The 17,524-nt window shown below is 44.8% G+C and overlaps 1 protein-coding gene across 10 annotated transcripts in view; it reads right to left on the minus strand.

The window, feature by feature from the left end:
* Positions 1-17,524, minus strand: part of hppy (MAP4K3-like protein hppy) — a 242,874-nt gene that overhangs the window by 66,505 nt on the left and 158,845 nt on the right. For 6 of the 10 annotated variants that reach the window (XM_075698484.1, XM_075698478.1, XM_075698480.1 and 3 more), the window contains one exon: positions 3,498-3,545. The exons of the other annotated variants lie outside the window; for them this stretch is intronic. In XM_075698484.1, the coding sequence (XP_075554599.1) occupies positions 3,498-3,545 (48 nt within the window). The remainder of the gene's footprint in view (positions 1-3,497; positions 3,546-17,524) is intronic. 10 annotated transcript variants of the gene reach the window in all.

Below are 17,524 nucleotides of genomic sequence, written 5' to 3' on the forward strand. Positions count from 1 at the left end.
TAAGGCAGCAGTTCCTTTTATATCTGCAGGCACCACCTGATATCATGCAGTAGTCAGCCAACTAATGTCAATAATTAAGTGAATGATTGAGTCAATCAAGCATTTATTAAGCTGTAACAACTATGACCCACAACCTTACACTAAACGTGCTTAGAAGAATCATAACACAATGAGAAAAACAATGGTACAGACACAGTGTACAATGCTTGCAGGATTCATTCACTTCAGTGTAAGTCTTAACAAAACCCATCTCCTGCGCAAGGCTCTACAGATACAATGTACCTAAATCTACAGTGTATATTTAATCATTAGTTTACAAACAAGACCACAATACTGTACTATAATATCAGACAAGAGAAGAGCAGCTAACACAGTATAACTGGGAGGTTAGTATGGTAGTAATTCACACAACTACATGCAGTGAGTTTACAAAGAAACCGAAACAAAGATTACATGCTGCCCGGTTCAGCTCAGACATAACATGCAAGAAAGTCATGATAGCTAGGTATGTTGCAACTTAACAGTGAGGGTGAACAATTGGGAAGTGCTTGTCTGGATCCACAAAGTATTCATTTGTCAGATGTTCTTACATCTATACACAAAGGCCACGCTGCCCATGTTTCCACGAATTGCTCACAATTTCTGCCTTCTTTTTAACAAAGCAAAAATTTTAAATGATAAGTGTTGCAAAATCTTCTATCAAATCGGTTCTGCAATCTACACCAAAAGTTAGCAAAGATACTAAAACAAAATTTGTCTCTTAAAGATTATAGCGCCACTGTGGTGTATTTCGAGAAAAGCAATCTGCAAATTCTTGCATTTTATTGGAACACAGGACCAAACAACCTCGTGAGACAAATTCAGCCGCCACATTATCACTCCATACTTTTTCTTTGTAGTGTAGCCACTTCGTGATGTCACAGCTGACTGGCCCAATAGAGTATTGACAAACAATTGCCAAGTGTTCTTTAAATAGAAGGGCCAGGCATCCACGATTCTTCCAGCTAGACTGTATGCTCATTCATGCTGAAATTTTGCGCAAGGGTAGCCTTTCACAGTGGATTTTATTTATTACCACATTTTCAGGCATTACCTTTTCTTGTTTTGTCCCCAATAAATTTGAATTGCATGTCGGTGGTGGCACTTCTGGCAATTTCGCTGAAACAGAAAGGTGGCCCCTCATGTCATAGCTATGGCAAACAACCCAGGTTTTGGATTTATTGTGGACAAAACAGGCAAGTAATGGCCTTGAATGTGGTATCGAACTAAATTCACAGTGAAATGGTAACTTTGTGAGAAATTTTAGCACAAATGAGCAAGAACTTTATTCGACGTTTGTTTTGGAGCACCATTATTTCTTTCTTGCGTACATACGGAAGAAAAGAGACAGCAGCAAAAGGCACGTATAGTCGGCAGTCCTATTTACAGAAGGCTGTATAACTAGCATCCATTTATAACAGACACCAAGGCCAGCGCAGAGCTCTGCAGAAGCAAAAACCTAGTTCGAAGCTACATGTAGGCTGTCAAATTTTGTGAGCATGTATTACAGGCACTTTGCATTCCTACATGGACAGTGCAAGCTCAAAAGCGCAGACAAACAGGTAGTGCACACAAAACAAAACAAGTGAGCAAAGTGCTCACTCCAAACAAAAAAAACGCCAGCAAGCCGCAAAAGCTGCACAGCAGTACAGCGCCGATTGCGAGAGGCAGCGCAGCACGACATTTAGGGCAAAGGTCAACGACGTGTGACCGAAACTGCAACCCCGCGGTTTTGCTTGAGAAGTTCCATTTCATGAAACCTGTACTTTTCAGCTGTCACATTTGCTATGGCTTCGCAGCCAGCAGACTTTGCCATCAGTGTCACCAAAAACACTTTTGAACAAAACTTTAAGAGAATCACCATCATCATCAACACCGATCTTCAGGCTGACTGCAAGATGGAGGAGTCTGGCAATAACCTCCAGTCAGCCTTGTTCTGTGAGCCCATTCTGAAGACTTCAAGTTTACTAGTCTCACCACACTATCTAGTCCTGTACTGCCCTCAGGTGTGCTTTTCTTCCCTTGGCCCCGTATTCAGTTATTTTATTAGACAACTTGTTATCAGCTCAACATATATGACTTGCCTATCTATTTTTTTTTTCATTTCCACTAAAATATAAGCTTTTGAGGGAGATGAAGAAAAAATAATGGAGCTCCAAGACTTTCACAGATGCCCTCTTTTCAGATGTAGCTATTCGAACAGCTGCACTCGCTTACAGCTGAATATCCGCAGTTCTGTATTGCTGTTACATTTGGTTTTCTCTTTTAATCTATACGAAATAATATCTTAAAAAGCAAGTAGATAATCACCCTATTTACTAGTGTATTGCTGTTTTTCCCTCTTTCAAGTGTGTGCCATTAGTTTTACATGCTTCAACACATTCGAGTGGTGTCTTCATAATATCATGACATATCAAGATATTGCTACAGGGAGATCATATCCATCAAAAACGTTATGGGTAGATTATATTTATGAGCACAGACTGGCCAAATGGCAGCCATGTAGCCAAGGCCAAGGTCAGCACAAGCATAGCACCAGCCAAAACCACTGTCGTCATCTTCGTCGAAGTGCAACACACCTACCACAATATCATATTACAATCGCTCCCATACCCATTTCTAACAAGACAAAGTCATCATTATAAGATATGTGTGATGTGCATAGCACATTCTTGAAATGCTGCGATGACCATGGCTTGACCTAATATGCAAGATGATGCATGATTAACAGAAGGCTAACTGCCTGCTGTAAGAGCTGCTGCATGACCATCACCTGTTCTTGCTCCTACGTTTGCAGAGTAGTTACACCTTCATTCAAAGGGCTTATGTCCATGCAAATAGATGTCCTGCCTCCACCTTAATATACTTTGTCTGCCTCATGGCCCGTGCATCCTTCTTACCACTTAACAATGTCAATGCATAAAACTCGAAAATAAAGATCCATGCACGATGCTGTGTGAAGCACATGACCCAGGAATGCAGCCATGCTTTGCAATTCCGTGCAGCAAATCTGTAGCAGCTGGCACAGCCACAAAGTGGTGAGTTTGACTGGCATGCAGTGAACAGGAGGCCGAATCTCGACCTACGGCTGTATCCATTTATTTTTATCCTGTGAGTGATATCGGTCGCATTTGTAATGCCATACATCAGTTCAAGGTAGGGGAGAGCCCAAAAAGCCATCGCTGCATAAACGTCTCGCTAAATGTTTCACGGGTCATAGCACTGGCGTGAGAGCAAGCTTCATTTCATTGCTGAAGCGGGCCAGAGGGGCATGTGACAACTGAAAAGACAGGCCACTAGTTAGAGTTATCGAAAGAAAAACGCAAACCATGACAAAAGACAGCTGTCGAGCAACAGGTTAGTGCTGTTAGTGACAATAATAAAAGTAACATAAACCACCAGCCAAGTCCAATGTTCCTTTCGCAGGAGAAAAACAGCGGCGTGCAACAACTGCTTACTGTTGTGAGTACTTGAGGTCCTGGTCAGACAATCTCTCAGTGTGACCCCTGCACGAAAGGTCGGCGCACTTTTGAGCACCCTGCTTGCACAAGGGCAGCAGCTGACTGAAACGTCCAACAAGTATCAATGCACAGAGGAAGAAAAATATTGTAAAAAAGCAAATCCATTACAACACCATGGGAAAGTAAAGTGGTCCATATTACAACAATCTTCCACACTAGACAATTTTACATCCACCGAGAACAGTGAGGACAAATGTTACTGAAATGGGGAAAAACAAGAATTGCAGTGCATGTGAGTGAATCAAGGTGGACAACAAGCTACGAACTGCAGGACCACGCGCACATGATGACAGCCTTGTCAGGCATATATATGTGGTACCACAATTTTCTTGTAAGAGACATGAAGATCGCGAACATGCATTGAAGACTGATGCAATGGGTATGTGATGAGCAAGAGAGATGAAGCAGTACAAATATTATTACCTCAGTACACACATACACATACACACACCTTAGGAAGAAAACTTTGTAAACTACACTTCCTAGAAAAGTCCTTGAAGCATTACTAGAGGAAGCACTTTTAATACATCTTGCTTCCACCCCAGCAAATATATGAGGTGCAATTACCATATACAGTGTCCAAAGCGTCCAAATAATAATTTCTCATGAAGAATTCTGGAGACTTCCATGACCAATGCACTTTGCGCTTGAGAATCAAATACTCTTATTCTAAAAAATGCCTTCCACGCCATTTTTCTCTCATCAAAGCTTCTGTAATTCTTTGGGCTGAAGAGCATCAAGAAGAAATAGTTTGACATGTGAAAAAAAACCAGCCTTTCCAAGAACATACTCCCGCACCACAGCACACGTTTGCTGAAGTTTAGAGGGGGCCACATGCCAACATCCCTGTTCCTTGCAAACAGAGATGCTGAAAACAATCATTTCTTGTGTGAAGTGTGTTTGCACGTTGTGGCACACATCACAACATGACATGCATCTGCACAGATGTTTGCCGTAACACAGTGGTCTGTCTGCACATGCAGAAGTTTTTGAATGGCACAAAGTTTCTAGAAAGAAATGCATGTGGACTTAGCCTTGCGCAAATGCAGACTCTTTAAAAAGGAGGAAACAGAGCTCTGGTGCAGATTACAGAAGACTTCAAAGTTAGTCTGTAACCGATTCACTGCAAAGCCGGCGAATCATTGGGCCCACCTGCAGCGCTAAAACTGCCGAAGCCCGCGGACTGCCAGGCAGTCGTATTTTGTACTTTTCAAAGCTATCGATGAATAGCAGCAATTGTCGGCTTATCTGAGCATGGCTAGATATGTTACCGACAGATGGAAACATGCACTTTTGTATGTTTTTGGTTGTTGTGTTTTGACTGTGTCGAGTGGCGGAAGAAATGGTGGCCAGTGGCATGCTCTCTCCAAGTGGGAGACATTGGATAAATTCTCCCCGACAGTGACCACAATAATAGCCAGCCTTGTGATGCCAACCCTTTCTCTGAAACTTCTTTTGAAGAAGAAAGTGAATCTGATGGTAAGTGCGACTCGTATTCACCAGAGGATGATGGTCCATGTCAGAGTGCTTCAAACTTTTTCACAAAACGAAAAACCTGTGACCTCAATAACTGCACAGAGTAAAACCTGAATTATTCTCAACACTAAAAAAAAATGTGTGTTTCATAATTTTCCAACCAAATATTTGACATAGGTGCTCACGGCGCAAAGAAAAATGAGCATATATAGCGTACTACTGCTGCTTTTTGTAACAAAACTCACGATACAGAAGGCCCACGCATTGGTAGCAAATGGATTATGGAAGTCATTGGCACAGGTGTGTCTGCAACACAATAGGGATGTGCAAATAGTAGTTTCTGAGACTTAATCAAATACAAATCGTACAGCACCAAGAGCAAATTCAAACGAATGTTGAATATATTTTCTAATAGTTTATGGATAATGTAAAGCATTCTCACCCTTAATAGCAAGCAATTTTTACATCCTGGTATTCCCAACATTAAAAAGTTTATCATTACAATGCAGGTTGCAAGTCATGCTTCCTTTAAAAGCACGAAAGAAGCAATAGGAACAACTAAGCAGTTTGTTCACTAACTTGGGGCTCGGCTCTTCAGAGCGTATATGGTCACATATTACAATATAAAGTTTAGAAAGGCAGCCTCGTGAACCAATTAACGTCTGTGCGTACCTTTGAGACCAAATACAGAAGTGTGTGTAATCTACAGCGATTGCGGAGCAAAAGTAAAGTACTTTTTCTGTAGTTCGAATGGTAGCCACATCTGGTGCCATTCCTGCATCAAGTAAGTTGCAGTAAAACATTCCGATCTATTCCAGTGAGAGGACACAGGTGCTGAATCTATAAATAGTATCAAATAATACCCACTGCTATGTCTAAACAAAATGTTAATCCGAGTGGTCGTGGTTTAGCTGGGAAAAGCTGGCTCCTTGAGTGACGCTGCATACTCTAGTACATTATTTCCACTGTGGGTAGGTTTCATTAAAAATGGCTGGTCAGATTGACCACTTTTTCCTATGTCTTCGCAACGGTTATCACATTTTTGCTTCGATTTTATGTTTGATGAGGCACAGTCAACGACATGACGTGTTCAAAAGCTAACCAAAAAATATTCACATTTTCAAACAGTAGAATATTCAATTCGTTATTCAATGTTTTGTATATCTGCACACCCTTACCACACAAAATACAAGGGCAGACGGATCTGTGCGGCTGCCAACCCCCTCTTAGACCCCATGGCTGCCACATTAGGTGAAACAACACGCCAAATGTGTTTCCCCACCCCCAAAAATTATTAATGCCTGCTAGGAAAAACCTTAGCCAAGTACGAAACACACAAAGCAAGCTGTTTCTTGAATGAAACCCAAAACCATACAAGTACTTATTAGAAGGCTTGCCAAACACAGCACACATAGTGATCGTGGTTTAGACTTCAGCCCTTACCATACATAGCCTCCAAGCTACTGAGACTACATTGTGTTGTCTATCTTAGTGCAATGCCCTGTTGCTTCACATGAGAAGTACGTACAAAAAACAAGCACAAGGAAGCTTTCCGCAGTGGCCTCAGCATTTGCACATTAAAATCTGGCCACAGTCATGCTGTGCTTCTGTAGTGACACAGAAAACAAGATTTGCCCAACTTCTTACAGAGCAGACCGGGTTGTCTAAAGCAACTTAAAACAGGCTGAACTTTTACCCCATAAAATGTCACGATAATGTTATACAGGTGAATGCTGCTGCTTGCAATGTTTTGAGGACATATATTTGTCTGTCACCTGAGGCAATAGCAGAGTAGTAAAGTTTTCAAGGCACAGTAGCAACTCAGGGTACAAGTTTCGCAGTGAAAATTGGCTTAAGACGGCATAGAAAGGCTAGTCTGCAAACAACTAGCTTGGAGACAAAGAGATTGCCACAATGTCTACAATACGGACAGCAGCATTTTTTACAGGTGCAGTAAAAAACAATAGATCTGGATCGTCATGCTACATGACACTATGCTGCACGTCTATGGAATACTCTCGAAACTTCGACGAATGCTTATCCAATGCCATAAGAAGTGCACCTATAAAAGACAAGTTAAATAATTAGCCTTCACTAAGCATTCTGGATTGTGAAATAAGTGATGAGTGCTTACAACTTTTCACTGTATTGCATGCACTCGTAAATTAGCAGCCCTTCTGAGAGCTGGCCAATGAACAATTTACATTGCCCATGTTATTTAATGGATGTAACATTTTCCGCTATTGCATTTAGTAAGCACTTCCCCCACCGCACCATGATTGCCAGAAAGCCCTGAGGTGTAAGGTTGTCACAGACGCGCCTGAAACCAAGCCCAACCTCGAACTATGAGGAGTAACGAAAAACAGCCTCTCACCCCATGCGGCCACCTACCTCCTTCCAGTGTTGTAAGCACAAAGTCAAAACATAGCCAGTTCCGGACACCCGCAAGTCAGACAAAGTGTGCACACATTCGTTGCTTCCATTGATGCCTCGTAGTTCACCTTTAAGCATATGCTTGCAAGACAACAAATATAACATTCCCCCCTGCCCCTCCTGAAGCCGTGCATTGTGAGCTGCACACATTTCCACACTGACTCTCACACACATTAATTAAGAGCTTTCCTTCACTGTTTTTATACTTCCAAAATATGTAGTAATGTCTCTGCAGTAGACTGAGGAATGCACATTTGAGGCCACTGACGCAAAACAAAAGAAAGCGCGAGAGAAATAAAATGAGAAGAAAAAAAAAACAGACGCCAGGCTAACAACAAATACATAGGACGTGAACACAAAAGATGAACAGCTGCGCAGTTGTGCTGTAAGGGCAGACAGATCACAGCGCAGCTGCGGTTTGTGCCTGGCAGCAGATGACGATGCCGACAGCAGACGACACAAAAGGTAGGTGAAAAAAAAAAACACATCAATACATGGGATGATGACAGCTGTTCTTTAAGCTCATGAGAAAGATAAACACGTTAGCTATAGTGCAGCAATATGTGCTTCTATAACATTCTTTGTGTACAAACATACCAGACAAAAAATTACTGCCCCGTGAAATAAAAATACCGTTTCGCATGCTTTCTGCTTTGGACGTAAATTACAAACTAGTCAAATTGTTACGAAATTACGAGCTCTATTAATTGAACTGTTCTAAGAAGTTGGCTTCATTGTTTTTTTCATTGAGTAGAAAAGAGAAAATTCTAAATTTCAGCCTCACTCCCTCATTGCCAAAAGGTTGCCTCCAAAACAACACTGGTGGGATGAAAGGTATTATATGTAGCAGCACAAAAAAGTTAATTTCGAGATGCCGCTGATGCACTAAAACAGTCACTGCTGAAGTGCTCTAGGAAGAGCTGCTGAAGCACCATCATAGTAACAGACAGTTCTAGCGAGTCCATGTACATATTACCCTTTGCAAAATACCAGGTTACCAAAAACGTAGACGGCAGTAACAACAGTGGTTGGAACACCCTGTGACACTTTCTCCATTCAAAACTCTTTAGGAATGTTTTTGTGTTACATCCATGTTTACGGCTAAAGAAAAATGTTAATATAGGAAGAAAGAGACATCTACCCAATCTTAGCAATTGCTACGATTGGGTAGATGTCTCATTTTACCTTTATTAATCACTTCTCTCTATCTACCTTGCAGGTTTCCACAGAACTATTATGTTAAAGAACAAATTGTACCGCCTGTCAATGACTCTGTCGCTGCTGACACTTGCAACTAAGTAAAACGCCTGCAACTAAGTAAAATGTGCTTGGTTACCTGCAATAATAACAGTACTGTGTCCTCTCTGATTAAACTCTGCGCAACAAGATGGCACCACCAGCACGGCTGCATGTGTCTACATCTTTGGTGACACAGTACTACTTCACGAAGGGTAGTATGTATGCCAATAAGCTAATACTCTAGGTAACAGTAACAAGCAGCAAACCTCTCCGACCTTTAGCACGAGTAGAAAATCGAAACACAAATTTGTCATCCTAGCAAAAACAGTACAGCACTGGCATGCCTGTCATACACAGACTGTTTTGATGCACAAAAAAGAAGTAGTCAAAGAAACATCTACATTGCCAACTATTGCCAATATGCCTGCAAAGCACCCTAGATGATACCGTGCTATGTAATCTCCTTAAGGCTCCAATCAGAGAAGCTGGTCACCCAACAAGTAAGCATACAGAACTACAACAAAGCCGGTACGGTAGGTAACAGTTTATACAAAAGAGAGACGCCACATATGCATAAAACAGGTTTGACACTGTGGATGGACTACACGGGAATGTGCGTTCAGACACAAACAACACAAAAACGGCAATGGGCCCAGGCTACAGCACAAGTAGATACGTGCGTGGCCACACACAAACACACTGTTTCCATTCTACACAAAGGGCAAACGCGGCACACAGCTCAAAACACAGGCGAACGAAAACACAACACACGGAAATTATGCCTTAGAGAGTAACTGAGTCATACTTAAAGAATAAAATCCTGTAACATTGGCATTCAGCTGAGAGCAGCAAAAACCTTTAGAAAGATTCAAACATTCCCTTTTACAAGTCTCCCATCCGCCAGCGTATTTCCCTGAAACTCACTTTTCTTTGTATTATGCCACCCCTGCTTTCTCTCCAAACTGCAGTATGTTCTAAATTGTAAAAAATGCCTATTCAAGAACAGCTCTTATTTAACATGAAAACAAAATAAAATAGAAAAGCCTGAAATCATTAAAAGAAGAGATTCTTCTGCACCTACCTTTTCCAGCTGTCACCATTCCTTATGTCACCTAGGAATGGCTTCAATATTGTTACGTGTAGAAAGATACAGACGGAAGAGGCTATTTACAAGCTATTTACACTGGTCTGGAGCCAGAGCGCCAGGCCGACATTTTCTCGCGCCATGGGCACAGACCTACTTCATCGTCGTTCTCACGGCGGTTTGTCTGTCGGATATCTAACGATAATATCGTAATACTACCCCCCGGCGGCAAAAGTGCTGTCACGGTGCTGTTAAATATCCAAGGCACGTGGAGAGTTGTAGGGCTTGAGTCGGGTGAAGTGGACAATGTCACTGGTTGTCACTGGTGATATCGGTCACTTGGCGGAGCACGCGATATGGGCCGGTATAACAGGAAAGCAGTTTCTCACAAAGGCCAACTTTATGCGATGGTGACCAAAGCAACACGAGGGTGCCGGGCGCAAAATGGAGATCACGGTGATGGAGGTCGTAGCGTCGCTTCTGTTTGTCTTGAGAGACTTCCAGACAAACGCGCGCAAGTTGACGAGCATGGTCAGCACGGGCGATTGCATCACGGGCATAAGCACTAGTTGAAGCTGTGGTGGACGGAAGCACGGTGTCTAGTAGTAGCGTCGGTTCGCGGCCATACAAGAGGTAAAACTGGGAAAATCCGGCAGTTTCGAGACGGGAAGAGTAGTATGCAAAGGTAATGTAGGGTAGAGCCAGGTCCCAGTCACGGTGGTCGTCTGAAACATATTTGGATAGCATGTCTGTAAGGGTGCGGTTCAAACACTCAGTGAGGCCATTCGTTTGAGGGTGGTAGGAGGTAGTAAATTTATGCTGAATGGAGCAGGCCCGCATGATGTTGTCAATGACTTTTGCCACAAACGTACAGCCACGGTCTGTTAGCAATTGACGCGGAGCACCATGCATCAAAATGATATCATGTAGAAGGAAGTCCGCAACGTCAGTTGCGGAACTGGTCGGAAGAGCGCAGGTTACGGCGTAGCAGGTCGCGTAGTCAGCCGCGACTGCAACCCACTTGTTTCCTGATGTAGATTCTGGAACTGGGCCGAGAAGGTTTAAGCCAACATGATGGAAGGGCTCGGCAGGGATGTCGAGCGGCTGCAGGTAACCAGCGGGGGGCTGGGAAGGCTTCTTGCGTCGTTGGCAAAGTTCACAAGCGGCGACGTAACGTCGTACGGAACGGGCAAGGCCCAGCCAGAAAAAATGGCGACGTACACGGTCATAGGTTCGAGATACGCCGAGGTGTCCTGCCGTTGGTGCATCGTGGAGCTCTTCTAAAACAGTTGTGTGGAGGTGTTTAGGTATGACAAGTAGGAACTCAAGAGTCGTCCAGATGAAGGTTACGACGGTACAGAGTACCGTCGTGGAGGACGAAGAGGCGTAGAGTGGCGTTGGCCGGAAGGTGTTAAAAACGGTCAATCAGTGCTCTGATGTTGGTGTCACGACGTTGCTCGTCGGCGAAATGAAGCAGCTGCGACACAGAGAATACACAAGCAGCACTGGTAATATTGGAGGAGTCAGGGTCGTCAGCAGGGTAACGCGACAGGCTGTCAGCGTCTTGGTGCAGGCGGCCAGACTTGTAGACCATAGAATACGAAAATTCTTGTAGTCTCAAAGCCCATCGACCAAGCCGGCCTGTAGGATCTTTTAGGGATGAGAGCCAGCAGAGAGCATGATGGTCAGTGACTACGGAAAAAGGCAACCGTAGAGGTAAGGACGGAACTTCGCAACCGCCCAGACTACAGCAAGGCATTCTCGTTCCGTAATGGAATAGTTGCGCTCCGATGGTGTGAGGAGGCAGCTCGCATAAGCAATAACGCGATCCTGGCCACGCTGACGCTGGGCTAAGACGGCACCTACGCCATGACCGCTGGCATCTGTACGCAATTCTGTAGGGGCATCAGGGTCGAAGTGGGCAAGAATGGGTGGTGAGGAGAGAAGAGTGACGAGACGAGAGAATGCGGCGGCTTCTGCAGTACCCCACGAGAATTGTACGCCTTTCTTCAAAAGATTAGTGAGGGGTCTAGCAATTGCTGCAAAATATTGAACAAAACGATGAAAGTACGAGTATAGCCTGACAAAACTTTGAACGCCTGCGGCTGTCTTCGGAACCGGAAAGTCTCGGACAGCGCGAGTTTTGTCGGGATCAGGCTGTAATCCGGAAGCATGAATGAGGTGGCGCAGAACAGTAATTTGGCGGTGGCCGAAACGACATTTCGACAAGTCAAGTTGCAGCTTCGCCTTTCGAAATACATCAAGTATAGCTGTTAGACGCTCAAGGTGAGTGTCGAACGTGGGCGAGAAGACGATGACGTCGTCGAGGTAGCAGAGGCATGTGGACCATTTGAAACCTTGGAGCAAGGAGTCCATCATACGCTCGAAGGTGGCAGGGGTATTGCATAATCCAAACGGCATTACTTTAAATTGGTATAGGCCATCAGGTGTGATGAATGCGGTTTTTTTCCCTGTCCATATCGTCAACGGCAATCTGCCAGTAACCAGAACGAAGATCAATAGAAGAGAAATAGCTGGAACCGTGAAGGCAGTCAAGGGCGTCGTCTATACGTGGGAGCAGGTAGACGTCCCTGTTAGTGATGTTGTTCAGACGGCAGTAGTCTACACAGAAGTGCCACGTGCTATCCTTCTTCTTAACCAACACTAGAGGTGATGCCCAGGGACTCGAAGAAGGCTCAATGATGTTTTTGTCTAGCATTTTGTTGACTTCGCTTTGAATTACTTGGCGTTCCGACGCAGAAACTCGATACGGTCGTCGGTGAATAGGAGGGGCATCGCTAGTAAGAATTCGATGCTTGACCGCGAGCGTCTGGCCTAAAGGGCAATCGTCGAAGTCGAAAATATCTCTGTAGGACGATAATACCTGTTAAAGGTCTTGAGCCTGCGCAGAAGACAGGTCCCTGGCAACCATTTTCTGTATCTTGGGATCGGCAGTCGAGGCTGGCACGATGGGCCTGCTAAGCTCGCAAGAAGCATCGGTTGATAACGCTGCCCCGTGATGGTCGCCAAGACAATCAACGCTGGCAAGGCAAATACCTTGCGGTAGAATTTACTTTGCCAATCCAAAGTTAAAGATAGGTATGCGAGTGCGGTTCGCAGTAATAGTAAGTATACTGTGAGGCATCGTAACGTCATACTGTAGTGGAATGTCGGGCAGAGGAGTGACGAGGTACTCGCCATCAGGGGCTGGTGGGGAAGACAAGAGTTCAATATAGGCTATTGATTTTGGCAGCAGGCGAATAAAGCCGGTGGGGCATAGGCAGCACTGAGGTGCGTCAGAAGGTTCTGCGAGAATCGGCAACTCAAGGCGAAGGGTACTGGCAGAGCAGTCAATAAGGGCAGAATGCGCGGAGAGAAAGTCGAGGCCAAGAATCAGGTCGTGGGGGCAATGAGCAATCACGGTGAAGAGGACAGGGGTGTGGTGGCCGGCAATGCTGACTCGTGCCGTACACATGCCGATAATAGGCACAGTACTGACATCCGCAACGCGGACGACGCGTTCCGACGCTGGCGTGAGGAGCTTTTTGAGTCTTCGTCGGAAGGCAGCACTCATAATAGAAAGATGCACGCCTGTATCGATGAGTGCAATGACAGGATAGCCGTCAACGTCAAGAAGGTTTTGGTTCGTTGGTAACGTGAGCAGAAGATTTGAGGGCAGGGTCGACAACGCAGCTTCACCTCCAGAAGCTGCAGTGCCTAGTTTTCCGGCTGGGTCTGGGAGGCGATAGGCGGTGAAGAGAAGCGGCGGGGTTGGGGCAAACGAGACTGATGGCGTTGAGGTGAGGGCGAGCGGCTGTAGCGAAGGTTTGGAGCAGGGGCATCAGCAACAGTGGGTTCATGGCGGGTGGCATAAGGAACAGAAGGTCCAAAAGTGCGGGAATAAGTGGCGGCGTATGTCCGAGGAGGTGGTGGCGGCAGTGACCGGTTGCGGCAGTGACGAGCGACGTGGCCGATGCGACAACAGTGGAAGCAGATCGGCCTGTCATCAGAGGTACGCCATTCGGACGGGTTGCGGCGAGATATGGCAGAAAATGACTGCTGGGGACGAGGAGGGCTGGTAGAGAACTGGAGAACGTCGGGTTGAGACATTGTACACACGGAGTTCTGACCCATGTTCTCAAATTCCTGTCTGACTACGGCCTGAATCATCGCAATCGTGGTTGCTGGCGGATCAGGAGGTGTCGCGGCGAAAGCTGGTGGACAGGTGGCCTCGAGCTCGCGGCGAACAATACGGGTGACGTCGTCACAGGTGGTAGTCTGACGTGGTCGACCCTCACATGTCGACGTAGCAGCAGTGATGGGTAGCAGCGTGATGTGGTGTGTGATACGGCGGCTCTTAGCCTGTTCAAGGCGACGGCATTCTTTAATGATGGCGTCGATTGTCGAGACGTTGCCGAAAACAAGCAAATTGAAAGCGTCGTCGGCGATGCCTTTTAGGACATGTGACACTTTATCAGCTTCAGACATAGCATCGTCAGCTTTTCGGCACAGAGCCAAGATGTCGAGGATGTATGAAGCGTACGGCTCTGTAGATGTCTGAACACGAGACGCAAGAGCCTTTCTCGCGGCAACCTTGCGGCCAATGGGTCGCCGAACAGTTCCCTGAGCTTTTCTTTGAAATTGTCCCAACTGGTTATCTCGTCGTCATGCGTCTGGTGCCACACGCGTGGGGTGCCGCCAAGATAAAAGATGACATTGGCGAGCATAATGGTTGGGTCCCACCTGTTATTAGCGCTGGCATGTTCATATAGCTTGATCCATTCGTCAACGTCCTGTCCCTCCAGGCCATCGCGACCCTGTCCCACCAGGGTCACGATGTTGGGCAACCGTGACGACGGGAGCAGTCGGATAAGCCGAAGCCGTTGCAGAGGTGGTCTCGTCGCTGGGAGGCATGGTGACAAACTCGATGTACCGACCACTCCGGAGTTCCGTGGCGAGGACGGGGATCACTCACCTCCACCAGAATGTTACGTGCAGAAAGATACAGATGGAAGAGGCTATTTACAAGCTATTTACACTGGATTGGAGCCAGAGCGCCAAGCTGACATTTTTCTCGCGCCAAGGGCACAGACCCATTTCGTCGTCGTTCTCGCGGCGGCTCGTCTCTTGGGTATCTACCGATAATATCGTAATAATATTAACTTCAATCTGAATTGTAATTTATGTATATTGCACCTCTGCTGTAATGCAGATCACGTAAGGTTAACAAGAGACTGAAAAAAACTATTATTATTTTTGGCTATGCAAGTCCAATTCCAAGCCGCTTCCGTTTTGTCATTTTCAGGTAATATGCCTCGCTTCCTACTCTAAACAGCAATCCAACTAAACCAAGCTGCACAACTTAGATACGAGCACTAAGGAATATCCAATAACAGCCATCCCTGGGTCACAGGACCATACACATAACTGTATTTTTGGGACTTGAATGTTAAGTGAAAGAAGCACATTGACTCTCACTTTCAACAACCAAAAAGATTTACCAGAAACTATACAGGCTTTATTTAGCACACAAACTACAGAGGCTGTGGCCACAGTTCTCTCGTGTACTTTCCAGAATCAGTGTAGCTACAGATGAGAGCATATTTGCGATCCTGCTTTCACTTTTTGCCTCAGATGTACACTTTTGAATTTTACAATTCTTTATAAGGTTACACTTTTTTCTTTTAGATGCCCAGATGGAGGTACTATATGCAATTGACAACAGAGAAGCTCTATGAAGAGAAACTCCACGCTACTAAAGTTCTCTGACGGTCTTGACTCAGAAGCACGACCATCTAAGACTGTGCGAGAAAGCTAGAAATGGGTGCTTCTGCAATGACAGCATGTGTTTTGGAAGACCAAAGTCTGCAACAGTGTTGCACATTGTCAACATGATGCTGGAAAAAATTAATTACAGCTCACAATGACCTACACGTCAAGTGCCACAAAATGAAGAAACTTCCGACTATTCTGTCAGAACTGCAAAAAAGCTGCTCTGTTCCCTTACAATGTTCAGAAAGTTTGTGGAGTGACTGAGCGTGAGGGACCAGAGTTACTTAAGTGCTTTCGCAGTGCAGCAAGTCACCGAAGCCTTTTTTCTACAGGCAAGGCTGTTATCACCACTGACCACTTCATAAACCCCGAAAACAATAGCCTATTGGTTACAACCAGGGACGTTTTCCTTGCAGTGAGCCCTTTTACATCTGTCTAAGGCAGACAAGCCCTTAAGCAGTGTTTTTCTTTTCACGCGACTTCTGAAATTTTCTCACCATTTATTTAGCATTTTGTTGGAAAGGTAGCCAAAAAACAGCCTCTAAATCTTGGAAAGTGCTTTCAACGAGGCTCCAGAGATGTTGAGAGGGTGTTCATGCAGCTTATTTCGATGACAATTAGTGATCTTGTGTTTAAAACTGACAATTGTCCCAGATAGCTTGCCTCGTTTTCATTAGTCAGTACATGTACGGTACCTAACTATTCCAAAATAAATATTCTTGGTGTAAATATGTGATCGACTATTAATTGTTTGATTTTATTTTCCATACTTAATATTCGTATACCAAAATGTTGACATTTAGCCGCCTTTAACACATAAGAAAATACAGCATACAGTGATGCTAACGAGGACTTGTGTGACTTAGAGCAATTTTTGTAGCAGCAGAATTTTCTCATATTGGGAGGAGTTTGGAAGAGCAAACTGCATTTTAAACATTTTTAACCACCTAAAAGTTGCTACCGAGCGTTTTTGAGGAACTAAATAAAACACGTTCAGCTAAAGCAGACCTCATGGAGGAAATGTTGTCAGGTAGAAGTAGTAGCACTCAACATTACTTCGCCCTAATAATGCCAAAAATTGAAAAAACCAGTCATACAGGTTGTAGATCAACCTCCCCAGCCATTTTCTCAACAGAAATAAATAAACAGAAGATATTGACTCAAAGAACATAAATATATTTTTAAAGAATAACACTTTCAATGTACATACCATGTGGCTATCAACATGCAGAACTTGTGCCCCAAACCTATCAGATTTGTGACCCTAATAAAATATTGCACTTAATATTGCTTTGCCTTCACATAAGGCTTCCCACATAGAACTTCCACCACAAAGTTCTGATGTTGCTGCAGCTTTGGTTCACATCTCCAAGCCTAGTCGTGCTCAGCCAGAAGCACTTGGCCACCTTCAATCTCCTCAATGGAAGGAGCGTAACGTCAATCAGCTAGCCTCCCTCGGGGGACCATATGTGTGATGGCTCTAGGGAACGATTAGGACCCCATGGTCGCCGGAACATTCAAGAGGGGCAAAGCTACCGCTTACCTATTATGTGGAGAGGGCCTATTTCTCCTTCATATTTGTTTTATGACTAGAATCACCACATGAGGCTCTCTTCTGGTTTCTTCCTTCCTCCATGGTGCATACGGAGCTACTGGCAACATTGAACAAAAGCTGGGCAACACCGTCGATGGCCCGTAAAAAGGGAATTGTCAGCAGGCCCGTAAAAAGGGAAGCAGCATCGTCAGCAGCAGTTCTGTGTAGCGTGGCAAAGCTGGGTTGTGCCAGCCACCTGAGAGCTAGAACAGGTTGCACATTGCTTTGAGAAGGGACGAAGGTTTTTACATCATCCGCCATTAATACGGCAAACCCTGTTACCTGGAAGCTGTAAAAAAAATGGTAAAAATCCTAGATAAGCAGAGTTTCAAGATAAACGGAGTCATGAAGATAGAATACTGCTGG

This window comes from Dermacentor variabilis, chromosome 7 (assembly GCF_050947875.1).
Source record: "Dermacentor variabilis isolate Ectoservices chromosome 7, ASM5094787v1, whole genome shotgun sequence".
Taxonomy (NCBI): Eukaryota; Metazoa; Arthropoda; class Arachnida; order Ixodida; family Ixodidae; genus Dermacentor; species Dermacentor variabilis.